The sequence below is a fragment of the Eriocheir sinensis genome, chromosome 37, assembly GCF_024679095.1.
Source record: "Eriocheir sinensis breed Jianghai 21 chromosome 37, ASM2467909v1, whole genome shotgun sequence".
NCBI classification, from domain to species: domain Eukaryota; kingdom Metazoa; phylum Arthropoda; class Malacostraca; order Decapoda; family Varunidae; genus Eriocheir; species Eriocheir sinensis.
Window position 1 is genome coordinate 14,030,326 of NC_066545.1, and position 17,661 is coordinate 14,047,986.

The 17,661-nt window shown below is 44.2% G+C and overlaps 1 protein-coding gene across 8 annotated transcripts in view; it reads left to right on the top strand.

Moving 5' to 3' along the window:
* Positions 1-17,477, top strand: part of LOC127008293 (rap1 GTPase-activating protein 1-like) — a 138,371-nt gene extending 120,894 nt beyond the window's left edge. For 6 of the 8 annotated variants that reach the window (XM_050880101.1, XM_050880098.1, XM_050880102.1 and 3 more), the window contains 6 exons: positions 5,832-6,067; positions 6,793-7,071; positions 9,676-9,841; positions 10,309-10,551; positions 11,155-11,511; positions 12,104-15,809. In XM_050880101.1, the coding sequence (XP_050736058.1) occupies positions 5,832-6,067; positions 6,793-7,071; positions 9,676-9,841; positions 10,309-10,551; positions 11,155-11,511; positions 12,104-12,241 (1,419 nt within the window). In that variant the 3' untranslated portion in view covers positions 12,242-15,809. Of the gene's footprint in view, positions 1-5,831; positions 6,068-6,792; positions 7,072-9,675; positions 9,842-10,308; positions 10,552-11,154; positions 11,512-12,103 lie in introns of all 8 variants that reach the window. The other 2 variants (XR_007761001.1, XR_007761000.1) reach the window with 2 other exon arrangements.
* Positions 17,478-17,661: the final 184 nt, after the last annotated feature.

Here is a 17,661-nt window from a genome sequence, read left to right on the forward strand (position 1 = left end):
AGTGAGGTTAGGTGGGGTTAGACTTGCAGATCAGCATTATTAGACTCTTTGACTCCTCACTTCAGCTATTTCTAAAGGTCGAGAAGGGGATCAGTTGGGTTCTAATGAGTGTTTTCTTAGGTTCACGGTATAGAAGAAGGGTCAAACTACCACCAGGGTCATACAACTACTCCTGGAAATGCCCAAAACTCCTATGAAAGCCTTGTCAAATATGTGTTCTTGGGCGGCGAAAATTCTTGTAATACGACCCACGGGAGCTGCCTTGTATAGCCCTACCGACCTCTTGCAGACTCAGTTCTTATGTTCTTATGTTCTCTTTCTCTTCTCCTTCCTCCTCCCTCTTCTCTTTTTTTCCCCTCTTCTCTGTCATTTATATTCCCCTATCCTCTCATTTTCTTTATTTCCTCTCTTTGTTCCCCTCTCTCTCCTTTTCGTTTTAATCTCCTCTCCTATCACCTTACTTCAAGCGTACACACACACACACACACACACACACACACACTGAGGAAAAAAATATGATGTGGTTGTTGTTGTTGTTGTTGTTGTTGTTCCTTGTATTTCTTTTCTTTTTCCTCCAGCCCACTCACATTCTTCATTTATTTGCTCTTCCTTTTTTTTCCTTTCTTCCTTTCTTTCCTTCTTCCTTTCTTCTTTTTCTTCCTTTCTTCTTTTTCTTCTTCCTTTCTTTTTCTTCTTTTTCTTTCCTTCTTCCTTTCTTCTTTTTCTTCTTTTCTTTTTCTTCTTCCTTTCTTTTTCTTCTTTTTCTTTCCTTCTTCCTTTCTTTCCTTCTTCCTTTCTTCTTTTTCTTTTCTTTTTCCTCTTCCTTTCTTTTTCTTCTTTTTCTTTCCTTCTTCCTTTCTTTCCTTCTGCCTTTCCTTGAGTGCGTAAGTTCATGAGTAAAAAAGTGAGGAAGGAAGGAAGGAAGGAAGGAAGGGACTCGGATCACCGCCAAAAATAATGTTTACACTCCCTCTGTTGACGCCGGATTCCAACGTTCGGGGTTTTTGACAAGACGGATTCGGTTTGCAAAGGTGACGTTGATTGACACGGCTTGCCAGGACGCGGAAACCAGAGACCTTTCCCATTTTTTTGACCTTTTATTCGACGATTCCACCTGAGAGAGAGAGAGAGAGAGAGAGAGAGTGAAGGGAGTGTTGAGTTACCTCGAATATGGAGGGAAGATTAAGAAGAGGAGGAGGAGGAGGAATGGAATATGACGAGGGAGAGAAGAGAGATATATGAAGAAAGAGGAGTAGGAGAGAGAGAGAGAGAGAGAGAGAGAGAGAGAGAGAGAGAGAGAGAAAAAGGAGAAATAACGGTGGAAGAATGGGAAAGGAGAAGGAAAAATGGATAAAGAATGGGAGGAAGGGAGAAAAAGAAGAAGGTGGAGGAGGAACGAGAATAAAGGATGAGGAGTAGGAGGAATAACGAAAGAAAGAGAGAGTAGGAGGAATAACGAAAGAAAGGGAGAGGAGGAGGAATAACGAAAGAAAGGGAGAGGAGGAGGAATAACGAAAGAGAGGGGGAGTAGGAGGAGGAGAAGGAGGAGGAGGAATAACGAAAGAGAGGGAGAGGAGGAGAAGGAGGAGGAGGAGGAGGAGGAGGAGGAGGGAAAAGATTGAATGGGCAGAAGTAAGAAAAAAAAAAAAGGAAGAAAAATATTAATTAGATTCAATTCGTGGAGGTGAAGATTATAATTACGATGGTGCTCTCTCTCTCTCTCTCTCTCTCTCTCTCTCTCTCTCTCTCTCTCTCTCTCTCTCTCTCTCTCTCTCTCTCTCTCTCTCTCTCTCTCTCTCTCTCCATTCAAGCGGAGCAACCACACACACACACACACGCACACACACACGCACACAAACACACACACACACACACACACACACACACACAGGTCACGTGGTCTGTCACATGATTTGAGAGAGAGAGAGAGAGAGAGAGAGGGGGGGGCTCTCTCTCACACCTTGCCTTCTTGCCCATCTACCCACGCTGTCCCACAAACGCCCGGAGAGAGAGAGAGAGAGAGAGAGAGAGAGTATTGAATGACGTGAGTTAAGATAAAAAGGACAATGGAAATAATAGAGAAGGATAGGACAGGATACGAAGGATTGAGAGAGAGAGAGAGAGAGCATTGAGATCCCTCCTTGATAATACCCAGCAATAATAGTGATAATGATAATAATAATAATAATGATAATAATAATAATAATAATGATGATGATAATAATAATAATGATAATAATAATAATAATAAAAATAAAATCATTCTATAGAGGAAGATGAAGACAGCTTATTCATCCCCCTCCTCCCCCTCCCCTCGTCTCCCCTTCTCCTCCCCCTTACCCCTTCCTATCCCTCCCCCAACCTTTCAATACTCTTCCTTTCCCTTCCCATCTCCCTCTCTCCCTCCCCCCATCTCTCTCTTCCCTTCTCTCCCCTTCCCCTCTTCTCCCTCTCTTCCCTTCTCTCTTCTCTTCCTTCTCCCCCTCCCTCTTCCCCTCCTACCTTTCTTTTAGACATTTCCCCCTCCCCCTTCCCCCTCCCTCTCCTTCCCCTCCCCCCCCCTCCTTCTCCCCTTTCCTCCCCTAATTTGAATACCATTACTATAGACACAAGCAGTCCCTTCCCTTCCTCCTTCCCTTCCCCTTCCCTCCCTATTTCCTCCCCTTCCCCTTCTTTCAATACCCTTACCATAAACACACGCAATCCCCTATCCCTTCCCCCCTCCCCTCCTCCTCCCTCAACCCTCCTTCCCTTCCCTACTCCCCCTCCACCTCTTCTCCACCCTCGCCCACACCCCACCCCGAAGGCGACAGCAGGTGTGGACGCAGGGACACAGGTGGACGCGTGACACACCTGAGAGCCGCATGTCACCTGTCCGGGATGTTAGCTACTGCCCCATACCTGTCACTCCTCTTACCTGTCCTGTTGAATGTGGTGGTGATGATGATGATGATGATGATGATGATGAAGAGGAGAAGGAGGAGAAAAAGGAGAAAGGGAAGGAAAAAGAAGAGGATAAAGACGATAAGAGAGAGAGGAGGAGGAGGAGGAGGAGGAGGAAGAAGAGAAGAATGCATTAAGAGTATGAAGAGGAGAAAAGAAGGAAAAACAAGAAGAAAATAACAACAAAAACACCGATAATAATGACGATAATAATAATAATAAGAAGAAGAAGGAGAAAAAAAGAGAATGATAATGATAACTCTCTCTCTCTCTCTCTCTCTCTCTCTCTCTCTCTCTCTCTCTCTCTCTCTCTCTCTCTCTCTCTCTCTCTCTCTCTCTCATCTACACGACTTAATGAGAGATGAACAAAGTATCTAAGAAGAGGAGGAGGAGGAAGAGGAGGAGGAGGAGGAGGAGGAGGAGGAGGAGGAAACAAGGTACAGGTTTCTCTCCCACACCTCCTCCTCCTCCTCCACCTCCTCCTCCTCCTCCTCCTCCTCCTCCTCCTCTCTCTCTCTCTCTCTCTCTCTCTCTCTCTCTCTCTCTCTCTCTCTCTCTCTCTCTCTCTCTCTCTCTCTCTCTCTCTCTCTCTCTCTCTCTCTCTCTCTCTCTCTCTCTCTCTCTCTCTCTCTCTCATAACCCCACCCACTCCCAAGATACTATATGTGTAATACTCTCTCTCTCTCTCTCTCTCTCTCTCTCTCTCTCTCTCTCTCTCTCTCTCTCTCTCTCTCTCTCTCTCTCTCTCTCTCTCTCTCTCTCTCTCTCTCTCTCTCTCTCTCTCTCTCTCTCTCTCTCTCTCTCTCTCTCTCTCTCCTCCCCCTGCCTCCATTCCCTCCTTTCCCCTCCCTTTCCCCTCCTTTCACCTCCCCCATCTTCCATTCCCCTCCCATCCCTTTCCCTACTTTTTCCCTCCCTTCCTCCCCTCTCCTCCCCTCTTCCTCCCACTTCTCTCTCCCACCTTCCCATCCCCTTTCCCTTCCCTTCCCCTCCCTTCCCTTCCCACTGCAATGATGTCAAAGGTCAAAAATTCAACCATGCTGGGATAATAACTGCAATGACCTTTTTTGTGACCTTTGTGTGTGTGTGTGTGTGTGTGTGTGTGTGTGTGTGTGTGTGTGTGTGTTTTGCCTTTTTCGTTGAGGTTATGAATTGTAGGTTATTAAATAGAGAAAATAATTGCACACACACACACACACACACACACACACACACCTGTTATTACGTTAGCCACCACCACCATCATCACCATCATCACCACCACCAGTCTCTTAATTAATAACTTCCCTCACCTCCATTTCTCCTCCACACCATAACTTTTCTTCCTTCCTCTTCCTCCTCCTCTTCCTCCTCCTCATTCACGAGTTTCTATTACCGCTTCTCTTCCTCCTCCTTCTTCCCTCTTTATTAGATTTCTCTCATTCTCACATTTCCTCCCTGCACAACAACATCCTCCTCCTCCTCCTCCTCCTCCACCTCTTCCTCCTCCTCCTCCTCCTCCTCCTTTTATTGCATCTTTCTCCTTCGTTTCGTCTTTCTCCTCTTCCTTCTTTTTTTTCATATTCCTCGTTTTCCTTCTTTTCTTTCATCCTCCTCTTCCTCCTTCCTTTTTCTTACATATTTCTCTTTTCTCCTTCGATCCTCTTCTTTCATCCTCCTCTTCCTCCTTGTATTTCTTCCTCTTCCTCCTTCTCTTCCCTCACTTTCCTCTTCTTCCTCCTTCTCCTTTTTCTCCTCTTCTTTCTCCTTTTCTTTTATCTTCCTCTTTTTCATTTTTCTCTTCATTCTTTTCTTTCATAGTCTTCATTTTCCTCCTTTTCTTCCATCTTCCTCTTTCTCTTTTTTTCATCCTTCTCTTCCTTCTTTTCTATATATTCCTCTTCCTCTTTCTCTCCCTCCATCTTCTTTTTTTTATCACTGCAAGTTTACTATAGTCACCCTCACAAATTTCCTCTTCTCCATATCATAAATTTTAATCATCATCCTCTTCCTCCTCAGTCCTCACGTTCCTCTTCCTCTTCATCTCAAGCAACTCAAATTACCTCACCTTGACATGTTTCCTCTTCCACATTACCCTCTTCCTCTTCTCCGTTCTCCTCTTTATCTTCCTCTTCCTTCCGTCTCCTCTCCTTCGTCACCTAAGTCCCTCTTCATCTTTCCCGTTTTCTTTTACGTCCTCATTCTCTTTATCATTCTCGTTATTATTTTTTCTTCTTTTTCACCTTCCTCCTCCTCCTTTCCTCATTACTAAACTCCTTCTCCATCTTCGTCATTTCCTTCTGCTTATTTTCCTCGTCATCTTCCTCCTATTAAGCATTTCTTCCACCTCCACAATCCACATCATCACCAGACTCCACCTTCCTCCACCGCCTCTTACCAGCCTCATTCTCCCTCCTCTTCCACCTTTTTATCCATCCTTCATCTCGTACCATCTTTCTTCCACCTCCACATCATTACCAGACTCCACCTTCCTCCTCCACTATTTGTCCTTCCTTCACCGCCTCTTACCAGCCTCTTTATCCCTCCTCCTCCACCTTTTTATCCATCCTTCATCTCCTACCATCTTTCATCCACCATCCTGTCTTAGTCTCTCTCTTCCTTCCTCCATTCTTTGCCCTTCCTTCAGTCCCTCTTAATATCCTTTCTCTGCACTTTTCCTCCTTCAACGCCTCCTAACATCCTTCTTCTCCTCTTCCCCAACGTTAATATCCTTTCTCTGCAGTTTTCCCTCAGGTCTTCTGGTGTCTGTTCTTCTTATGTATTTATATGTATTCCTATGTATTCAACGCCTCCTAACATCCTTCTCCTCTTCCCCAGCGTTAATATCCTTTCTCTACACTCTTCCCTCCTTCAACGCCTCCTAACATCCTTCTGCTCCTCTTCCCCAGCGCGTGAAGGAGCTAGCCGTGGAGAGGTTCAGCCCCGTGGTGTCCCCCGTGGCGCCCCAGCTCATCGTGGCCTATGACGAACACGCTCTCAAGCACCAGTTCAAGTTCGGCCTGATCGTGCAGCGCTTCGGCCAGACGGTGGAGGAGCAGCTCTTCGCCAACAAGGGCATGTCACCCGCCCTCGAGCAGTTCCTGAGTCTCATGGGCCGCCGTGTGAAGCTGAGGGAGCATGAGGGGTGAGTGTGAGGGAGGGTTTCTGTGGGGGGGAGTAGGAGAGTGTTCATTTGTGGTGTAAGGGAGAAGGTAGGCCTATGTGTGGGGGTGTAAGTAAGGATAAGGGTAATATTTACGAAACCCTGCCACTTCTGGCAAAGTTAATACTTACATCATGGATTTATTTTTGGTCCCTGATTGCATTGCAGTCACAAGTGACTTCCGGAAAGGGGAAAGAATCCAATTCAGGGACTATTGTTGAAAATAGTGGATAATATTTCACGAAAGCGTCGCCTCCTCTGGCGACGGCCGCGGCGACGGTACCGCCGACGCAGCTGCAATATAGCTCGCAGAGGGTTTAGGGTGGCGGGGCATATTTAAACTATCCCAACCAAACTTTACGACCTAACAGCTAACAGAAGGGGTTCGCCCTCCTCGACCCCCTTCTAACCAGGGGGGGTCCCCCCCTCATGTATATGCGACTTATTTTTGCGAGGAGGTATTTCTCGCAACACAGCGGCATGGCCGCCGCCGGAGGGGGCGACGCTTTCGTGAATTATTATCCCCTGTTTTCAACAATAAATAGTCCCTGAATTGGATTATTTCTCCTTTCCGGAAGTCACTTGTTACTGCACTGCATTCAGGGACCAAAAAGAAATCCATGGTGTAGGTATTAACCCTTCTTTCCTCTTCTCGTCCTCGTCCTCGCCTTCCTTTCCCTCAACATCTCTCCTCTTCCCCAACACAGCTTCAAGGGCGGCCTGGACACCCAATTCGGCCAGACGGGGGAGGAGAGTGTGTACGAGGTGTTCCGGGAGAAGGAGGTGATGTTCCACGTGTCCACGCTGCTGCCCTACAAGGAGCAGGACCCGCAGCAGCTGGAGAGGAAGAGGCACATCGGCAACGACATGGTGGCGGTGGTCTTCCAGGAGGAGAACACGCCCTTCGCGCCCGACATGGTGGCATCGCACTTCCTGCACGCCTATGTGGTGGTGATGCCCATTGACCCCTGCACGCCGAACACCAGGTGAGTTAGACATGGATTTACGTGGATTTACATAGATATTCAGAACATGGATTTACGTGGATTTACATAGATATTCAGAACATGGATTTACATAGATATTCAGAACATGGATTTACGTGGATTTACATAGATATTCAGAACATGGATTTACGTGGATTTACATAGATATTCAGACCACACAGACTCCAGGGCAAAACTTAAGTCGAAGTGAAATTACATCCAAAAGGTAGTGAGGTAGAGACAGAAGAGAGGGAAGAAAGAAGGAAGAGGAGATGGATGGAGAAGGAGGAAGGAGGAGAAGGGGATGAATTGAGGAGGAGGAGGAGGAATGAAGGGAGGGTAAAAAAGATGGAAGGAGGGGAGAATGAAGTAAGAAATTAGAGGAGGAAAGAATGAAGGAGTAAAGTGGAAGGTTAAGAGAGAGATGGAAGGAATGGAGAGTAAAAGAGAGGTGGAAGGAGTAAAGTGGAAGAATGAGAGATGGAAGGAATGGAGGTTGAAAGAGAGGTGGAAGGATGAGAGAGAGATGGAAGGAATGGAGAGTAAAAGAGAGGTGGAAGGAGTAAAGTGGAAGGATGAGAGAGAGATGGAAGGAATGGAGAATAAAAAAGAGGTGGAAGAAGGGAAGAATGAAGGAAAAAAAGTGGAAAGGGAAAGACATGTGAACTAAAAGTGTGCTGAGAAAGATAATTATACAAAAGACAACTAAAGAAAGACAGATACGAAGAAAAAAAAGAAGTAGAGTTGAAAATGAAGCCTAAATTTGTTCTAAAGAAAGAGATAAAAGAGAAAAAGTGATAGAAGAGAGAAAGACGATTAGCATTGCGTTCTGAGGTATGTCGATGAGGTCATATCCAAGAGGTGAAGGGAAGAGGAGGTGGAGGAGGAGGAGGAGGGGAAAAAAGAGGGAGAGGATGGAGGTGAGGCAAAGCGTGGGAATAAGAGTGGGACAGACAGGAAGGGGCTGATAAGTGGGTTTGCAGCAGCCACCCACTCTGACCTTGAGGTGGAATGACAGGTGGAGGTGGAGGAGGAGGAGGAAGAAGAAGAGGAATAGTATAAAAATGAAGATAGGAGGCATATATAAAGAGGAAGAAAGAAAATAAGAGTGAAGGAAAAGAAGAAAAGAAGATGGGAAGTTTAACAAGAGGAGGAGAAGAGGAAGAAGAAGAGGAGGGAAAAATGAAGATAGTAGGAATATAGAAAAAGGAAGAAAGAAAAGAAGGAAAGAAGATGGGAAGTTTTACAAGAGGAAGAGTATAGCAAGAGGAGGGAAAAATGAAGATAGGAGGCATAGAAGAAGAAAGAAATTAAGAGAGAAGGAAAAGCGGGAAAGAAGATGGGAAGTTTAACAAGAGGAGGAGAAGAGGAATAAGAGGAAGAGTATAGCAAGGGAAGGGAAGAACTCATGAAGATTGGAGGCATATAGAAAGAGGGAGAAAGAAGAAAAAAGAAGTGTATTAAGGGAAGAGAAGAAAAAATGAAAACAGGAGGAGAAAAGAAGATTAGAGAGAAGAAAGAGGAAAAGAAGAGGAGGAGAAGTGTAGCAAGGCGAGAGAAAAATGGATAAGAGGAATATGGAAAGAGAAAGAAAGAAGGAGAGGAGGAGGAGGAGGAGGAGGAGTAGGAAGAGTGGTTGGAAGTTTAATCAGCTGCACCAGTCCAATTTTGTCTTTCGTAAACTCGTTATGAATGTGTGTGTGTGTGTGTGTGTGTGTGTGTGTGTGTGTGTGTGTGTGTGTGTGTGTGCCCTTGAAAAATCGTGAATGTCGGGTGAATGTTACAAGGTTATGCAAAAATTCCTAACCTGTCCGTGCTGGTTTGTCGAGTGTAAAAACCTACTTTGAGCGTTAATGAAACCAATCTTTACCTGCGGAAGAACTTAACGTAATTAGAAAGAGTTTGTTAGACTTTCTATTTAATACTTTGAGCCAGTTTTGTGGAAGTGCTGTACATTATACGAAGTAAATTATGTCTTTTTTTTTTACTTAGTTATTTCAAGGTTGCAACAGTTTGTATAAAGTATAATAATTTGAACTGTTTACTTATCAACAGTGAAAACTTATTTATTCCCGAGCTGCAAAAGATACTCGGAAAACAATGACGTACAAGTTTTTCCATTTAATATCACCATAAAAGTATACATAATAAATAATAATTGACATAAATATAGTAGGTTACGTCACCAGACTGAGCACCTTAATGGCTTATAAGATGACACTGCAACCATTCAAGTCAGTCACATTACCACAGACTTTTTTTTTACAACAAAGGAGACGGCTCAAGGGCAACAAAAATAACGAAGAAAAAAGAAAAAAAAGCCCGCTATTCACCGCTCCCACAACAGACAAAAGTAAAGAGTGGCCAAAAGAGAGGTCAATTTCGGGTGGAGAGGCGTCTTGCTACACTCTTCTTGAAGGCGACTTACTGACACTCTTAGTTATAAAGCATCATAAGTGTATTCAAGTGTGTGAAACTATATTATGGAGATGTCACACCTCCTCCTTACCCATCCCCACACCAGCAGCTAATCACCCTTCTTCCCATCATCACCCATCACCTATCCCCTATACCTGACTAACCACACCCTCCCCCATCGTGCAGGTATAAGGTGAGCGTCACAGCGAGAAGAGACGTCCCCTTCTTTGGCCCCACGCTGCCATCCTCCGCCACCTTCTCCCACGGGCCGCAGTTCAAGGAGTTTCTGCTCACCAAGCTCATCAACGCCGAGATGGCCTGTTACAAGGCTAGCCAGTTCGCCAAGCTGGAGGTAAGGGGCTGAGGAGGAGGCGTAAGGGATAGGGCGTTAGGTGTGTGAGGATGTGTATGGTAAAGGGTGTTGATTGTAAGGATATGCCAGTTGCTGAGGAAGGTGTGTAAAGGAACGGAAAGGGTGTAGGTCTTCCAAGCATACCAACAGCTGAGGAAGGGAAAAGAGAGAGTAAAGGAAAAGAACATTATGTGTGTGTCTGTTAAGCATATACCAATAGCTGAGGAAGGTGTGTTAAGGAACGGAAAGGGTGTGCTAGGTCTCCCAAGCATATACCAACAGCTAAGTAAGACATGCAAGGGAAAGGGATGTTGAGTGTGTCCCTTTCCAGCATATGCCAGCAGCTTCTCCCCTCCTGTTCCTCCTTCCTACTTGCCTCTTTTTTTTTTTTATATAGCACAGGAAACAGCTCAAGGGCAAAACAGAAAAAAATAACCAACACATCCCTCCCTCCCTCCCATCCTCAGGCTCGCACTCGCAGCTCCCTCCTCGCCGCTCTCGTTGATGACCTACGCGCCAAGACCAACGAGTTCCTGGGTCAGGCCGAGGTTCCCGAGACGCCCAAGGTGGAAACGACAAGTAACAGGTTCAAGGAGATCGTGGCGGGGCTGATCGGGCGCAGCAGAAGCCAGGACGCCACCAACACACAGTCCGTCAAGAAGTCCGGAGTGACCGCCACGCCCTCAACCCTGCTGGCCACTACCCCCCTGGTGCGTAAGGTGAAAACACACACACACGAACGCACACAGACACACACGAACGCACACAGACACACACGCACCCACACAAAAATAAATAAACAAATAGATTAAATAGAATGATAAAATGAAAGTACATGTCTCCCCATACAAATATAAATACTTAGAATGATTTAGAAGATGAAGTAGTGGAGAAAAAAGAGTGTGTGGCAGTTTGATTAAGGAAAAACTGGATAAATATAGATATGGAGACGGAACCAGACAAGTGTAGCTCAAGCCTTGTATACTGGAACTAGATAAATACACACACACACACACAAACACACACACACACAAACACAAACACACAGAAACTACAACATGCACCTCATCTGAAAAGCCTTGAAAGTTTATATTTATTTGCTGTATGTAGTCTAATTTTCTCTGCACTCTTCTGAAAATCAAAAAATCTTGAAAATGTCTAACAATCCAAAGTCTTGAAAGTTATATATATTTACTTTACTTTCTCATCCCTCAGATAAAGTAACCGATGATGACTTAATGACATACAATACCCACCGACTCTTACTTCTCCTGCCATGTCGCCTCCCTCACACAAAGCCTTTCCCCCCACAGAGTGTCCGCAGCAAGGGCAGCGGCGGCAGCAGTGAGGCACGGACGCCCCCCTCCAGTCCCGACACCACCCCCAACACCCACTTGGCACTGTCCGAGAGCGACGATTCCTCCCTCAACTCGGACATCGACAACCACCCACACCCTCTCAACGAGGACTCCGACACCGGCCTAGAGTCCATGTCCTCCGCCGAGACACCCCATAATGTGGCGGTTGCGTGTCCCCTCTGTGGCGGGCAGGAGGAGGGCGCGGGCGGCTTCCATGCCAACCCCGAGGCGGTCTTGAGGCAGGTGGAGGCGCTCAACCAGGAGATCAACAAGCTCAAGTGTGACAAGCTGGACCTACTGCGGCAGAATGTGGTGAGTTGAGGCCCTATGTGCACTGTGGCTGTTTGTTTTTGTTGTTGTTCTTGTTTTTGTTTATTCTACAGAAAAGACCTCATGCAGCAGAATGTGTAGAAAGTGAAGTCCCACAGTACATCATGGCTTTTTTTTTCTTAGTAAAGGAGGCAGCTCAAAGATAAGAGATAATAGAAAGATAAAAGGTAAAAAAGGAAAGAAAGGCTCACTGGTGCTGCTCCTGTAAATAACTGATGGATGATTATTCTGTCCCTTCCTTCCTGTCTGACATCCTTCCAGTCTGGCTTCTTCAGTCATTGCATCCCTTACAATACTCCCTGTTTTCTGTTCTCAAATTTTCTCTTTTGTCATTCTCCTTCACATACTTTTAGTGTCCTATCCTTGTTAAGTTAATCAGTCCTAAAACACCCTTATTATAGGTACCATTCCCCAGTGTTCCCATCCCTTATTATACCTACATTTCCCTGTTTCCCATTTTCCCAGCTTTCTTATCCCTTCCTCTTCAATTCCCACCTTTATTTCTTTTCACGTATGGCTATAGCTCTCCAGACTCTCCATTGTTGTACCTTCTAATTCCCTCGACCTTTCCCAGACGTGCCAGCGTGATATCAAGAAACTCAAGGAAAAGGAGCTCAAGGTTGGGAGTGAGCTCATGGCCGCCACCAAGGAGATCACGAGGCTCCAGGGTCTGTTGAGTGAGTTCGGGACAGGCCAGGTGTCTACGGTGTGAGGGAAAGGGCGGGCCGGGTGTGGCTTGTTCGTCCCTTCCTCCCCGGGTGACCTTGTTGCGTGGAGCTGAGGTCAGGGTACTGCGTGTGTCGAGAGGTCAGAGAGGTGTGCGTGTCACCCTCCAGCACCTCTCCTTGTCCCTCTTCCTCCCTCTCCCCACGGTGAATGGAACGGAACGGCTGTCGATCATGTCTAGTTATGTGATTTTTCCTCCTGTCTTTCATCCTCAGTGCTCAGTGTCTTTCCATGTCTCGCTATGTTATGTCCAATGCTTCCGTTTCACTCTCTCATGTATCTGATTTAGCCTCCGTCTTCTCCACACAGCCTCACTTGTATCCTTTTTAGCTCACACCCTTCCCTTAGTCATCTCCTCTTCACCTCCTCTATTGATCGACATAAACGGTGTTGTGTGTGCGTCGCGTCACGAGGGAGAGGCCAGAGCGTGTTGTGTGCATGTGTGTGTATGATTCGCTTGTCTGTCACCTCTTTCACACTGGCCAAAGATGATACCAAAGTGTGTATATATATGTTGCGGTACAGACCAGTGTGGCTGAGAGAGAGAAAACCTATGTAAGTGAGGGTGACTATTATAAAAACCGTGATGACCAAGTTGATTGAGGAGACTTGTGGGACGGTGACAACTGTGAATGCGATTATCTCCCTTCCCTCCCTTTCCTCCCCCTGTTTCCGAAATCAAGGACCTGCGGCTGGTTTGATTCCCCCGCCGCGAACAAAAAAGACAGTGTGCAGCATTTATCCTCTTGTTCAAAAAGAGAAAATGATGAAAAAAATGTAGGTATGCCCGTTACCTAAGTACTCCCTCGCCCCCTTCACGCCTTCCCTCCCCTCACCCAAGCCTCACCTCATGTAACAAAAGGTGAGATTTATGTTGTCACCTTATGTACATTGATTCTTATTGTGCTTGTTTCCTGTCAAGAGACGCACACTACACTATTACACACACACACACACGCACATACACACAAGTACAAACACACAAACACACACACACAAACAGACATACACACAAACACATTTCCCAGCTTGTTATACCAAATATGTAGTTTTAAGTTTGACTCGAGAGGAATCCTGTGTCCTTCGCCAAGTTCAGTCATTCCCAAATTTGTATGATATTCCTGCCTTACGAGTGTCCTATCACCCGCATCCTGTTCCCTGCATCCTGTCGTCCATCCTGTGATTGTGCCGACGGATAAAGGGCAGCACCGAGACCCATTAAGTGTTGCATATATTTACAGCAAAGTGGAGGATCATGGTTCTTCTTCTTCATGCTCCGTTTTCTGTGGCATTGAAGAAGATGTGTGTTTCGATGGAGGACTTGTTTGTACGTCAGTGTTCTCGAGGAGTTGTATATGTGTGTGTGTATAGTTTTCTGTCATGGGTCCAAACCACTAGGAACTCCTTTTGGGGGGTCTAGAATGAGGAGGTCTTGTCACGGTGAGCTTTAAAAATACCTTTGGAAATAAGTATAACCAACACATTTCTCGTCAAGCGTAAGGAGCGTTTTCCACGTCATTTAAAGGAACTTGCACTGTGACTCCATTTTTGGGGGTCTAGAATGAGGAGGTTTTGTCACGGTAAGCTTTAAAAATACCTTTGGAAATATATAACGCAAACTCGTCAAGCGTAAGGAGCGTTTTCCACATCATTTAAAGGAACTTGTACAGTGACTCCATTTTAGGAGGTCTAGAATGAGGAGGTCTTGTCTTGGTGAACTTTAAAAATACCTTTGGAAATAAGTATAACCAACACATTTCTCGTCAAGCGTAAGGAGCGTTTTCCACATCATTTAAAGGAACTTGTACTGACTCCATTTTAGGAGGTCTAGAATGAGGAGGTTTTGTCTTGGTGAGTTTTAAAAATACCTTCGGAAATGAGTGATGCAAACTCGTCTAGCGTAAGGAGCATTTTCCAAGTAATTTAAAAGAACTTGTACTGTGACTCCATTTTAGGAGGTCTAGAATGAGGAGGTTTCGTCATGGTAAGCATTAAAAATACCTTCGGAAATGAGTGATGCAAACTTGTCAAGCATAAGTGAGGAGCGTTTTTCAAGTCATATAAAAGAACTTGTACTGTGACTCCATTTTAGGGGGGTCTAGAATGAGGTCTTGTCATGGTGAGTTTTAAAAATACCTTCGGAAATATATAAACTTGCCAACCTGCAGTATCTTCAATGTCACTTAAAAGAACTTGAACGTAACTCCATTCTTCAAGATATAGAATGACGAGTGAGTTTTGTCTTGCCAATCTCCTGAGACTTAAACATAATTTCCTCATCAGTCGAAAAGTAGAAGTGTTTCCTCGGTTATCTAAACGGAAGCAGTGATCAAAAAAGTTATAGATTTCTTGATGGCCAGAAAAGTTAATCTCGTTACTTCAGGATACAAGAAAGAAAATCATAATGGCAACCTGAGAGAACGCATCATCTGTTTGCATCTCAAGTGAATAAACAAATAATAATGATAATGCAGCATAATACTGAGGTGTGTGTGTGTGCGTGCGTGTGTGCAACCACTAGCAAGGAAGGTCTGAATGGTGACTCTACTAGGCATCTCTGTGGACCCGGATTTACCTTTTTTATTGTTGTCGTAAAATACACGTTGACGGGAAGAAGTCGTCTGTTTGGTGGCATTGAACAGAATAAGATACAGCTGTGCCGCCAATTAAATTCAGTCACGTAACCTTTAATCTGCTTTTTATATAATTGTTGAAGGTACGAGTTGACAGGAGAGAAATTTGTCCGTATCTGCAGATGGAAAAAAAATTTGTCGCTATCTGCAAATGGAAAAAAAATGCCCCTGTCTGCAAATGGACAGAATGCATAATTTTTTTAATGTCCCACCAAATACATACAATCACCGACCTTTCGATTAATCTTTTGTATTGCCATCACTAATACACGATGGTAGAAAAAAAAGTTGTCTGTCTGATACTGGATGAAAATAAAAAACAAAAATCTGCTGAGTAAATACAATCAGCGAGCCTGTAAGTCATCTTTTGTGTCATTATCAGTAACACATTGCCAGAAAAAAAGTATGCAACGGGACTGAAAAAGATCAAGTTCTGCCACGTAAATACAATCACCTACCCTTTTTATATCAGTCATTAATACCAGTTGTCAGAAAATGTTGTCTCTCTGCAATGGGACTGAAAAAGATAAGGTTCTGCCACGTAAATACAATCAACTACCCTTTTTATATCAGTCAGAAGTACCAGTTGTCAGAAAAAAAGTTGTCTCTCTCTACAACGGAACAGAAAAAGAAAGTTCTGCCACGTAAATACAATCATCTACCCTTTTTATATCAGTCATTAATACCAGTTGTCAGAAAAAAAGTTGTCTCTCTCTACAACGGAACAGAAAAAGATAAAGTTCAGCTACGTAAATGCAATCAATCTACCCTTTTTATATCAGTCATTAATACCAGTTGTCAGAAAAAGTTGTCTCTCTCTACAACGGAACAGAAAAAGATAAAGTTCGGCCACGTAAATGCAATCATCTACCCTTTTTATATCAGTCATTAATACCAGTTGTCAGAAAAAGTTGTCTCTCTCTACAACGAGACCGAAAAATAAAGTTCTGCCACATAAATCTACCCTTCCAGGCATCTTTAAACCTAGACGAACCTTTGATATGATAACTTTTGTCCTTGTTAGCGCTAGTTGGCAGCAAAATGTCTGTGTACTGCTGGACGGAATACTTAAAACGCTGCCAAGTTGAATATAATAATCACCTTTCGCTACTCTTACATTTCCCGAGAACTGCTCAGCATACATCTTGACTATTTTTGTAGTTTGTGAATACACGTACATACCAATCTTCTGAGTGCATAATTATACACGTGCGTAGGTGGTTTTGAAACTAATATACATGCGCCGGATTTTTTAGACATCGTATTAGTATTTGTTAATGGTTACGTGGCTGTAGTTTGGCTTTTGAATTCCATTTTTCAGGCGGAGTTAGTTAGAAATGTTGGATTTTCACAAGGTTAAGTAAAGGAAATCAACAAAACTAACTAAGTACGCCTTGAAAAGTGGTACAGAAAAGTCAAATCAGCCACATTATTGTTACTGAAGACTAATACGACTTTTATAATATCAAGCGATGCTCCCAACTACTCTAGAATGAAACTGCTACTCATGAAATCCAGTCCGTACTTGCTCACAACTTACCCCTTGCTAACTTTGAATGTAGGGCGTGCGGGTCAGCAGACATTGCCACGCAGCGTACGTATGCTAAACCAGCTTGACCCACCCGTCGCCGGTGTCAACTGCGGTAACTTAGGTGCTTAATAGATCAAACATACGAGGGTGACCAGATAGACGAGCTTCAAATCACCTCGACTCTTCCTTACTAATGGTCTGAACAGCTTGACACCCTTTGTTCCGAGTCCTGATTTCCATTGTATTCGCCCGTTCGAGAATCAATGGTCTGAACAGCTTGACGACTTTGTTCTGAGTCCTGATTTCCATTGTATTCGCCCGTTCGAGAATCAATGGTCTGAACAGCTTGACGACTTTGTTCAGAGTCCTGATTTCCATTGTATTCACCCGTTCGAGAATCATTGCTCCTTTCGTACATCCGTTGTTCATTTGTCTCGATTTGTGGAATAAGTAACCCATCGATGTGGTCTTTTTGTGTGCTCCTAGGATGCTGTTCCCTCGTTAGATGGTAGGGTTGGATATGTTGTGTTCAAACCGAAGTCAGATCAGATATAGTCGACTGGTCTAGTTGTGTTTGTTGTCAGTACTTCTGGAATATCTTACTGATTTGCCGTGTTTTTCTTGATTGCCGTCTCCCAGTTACTATTATGTGTTGTCGGTGATTTTTTTTACATTTCTACCTTTGAATGTATACCTGTAATTGATTTTGATTGACTAAGATTACAACTACCGTGATCTTTGCTGGTGCCAAGATCATTTACTACAAAAAAAACGAGAAATTTCAGTACGTATATACACAAAAAAATAAGTGATTGAGAGATGGTCGAAGAATTGGAAGGCATGCAGTGATCCTCTTTTGTTTTTTTGTGACTTGACTGACAGATGTGCATACCATGGAATGTACCGGTCAGGTCAGGTCAGGTCAGGGGAAGAGTGACCTTTACTGAGCTTTACTAAGTGGTAGGTCAGGTCATCAGAGAAAATAAAACGATACCAGGTGTGAAAAAAAAGATTGAATGTGTCTTCTGATTCAAACACTATTAGGAAAGAATGAAAACCCTGATGATGATGATGATGTGTAACTATTATTAAGTTTTCTACACAATTAAGTTTAAAGATTCTACAAAGATATATATATATAGATACAGTATATATATTATTATTCTATATGTCACCACAGCCGTTGAGAGGCGAGTGGTGCGCACAATGACTAGAGAATGTCGCACACGGCTCCCTTCCAAC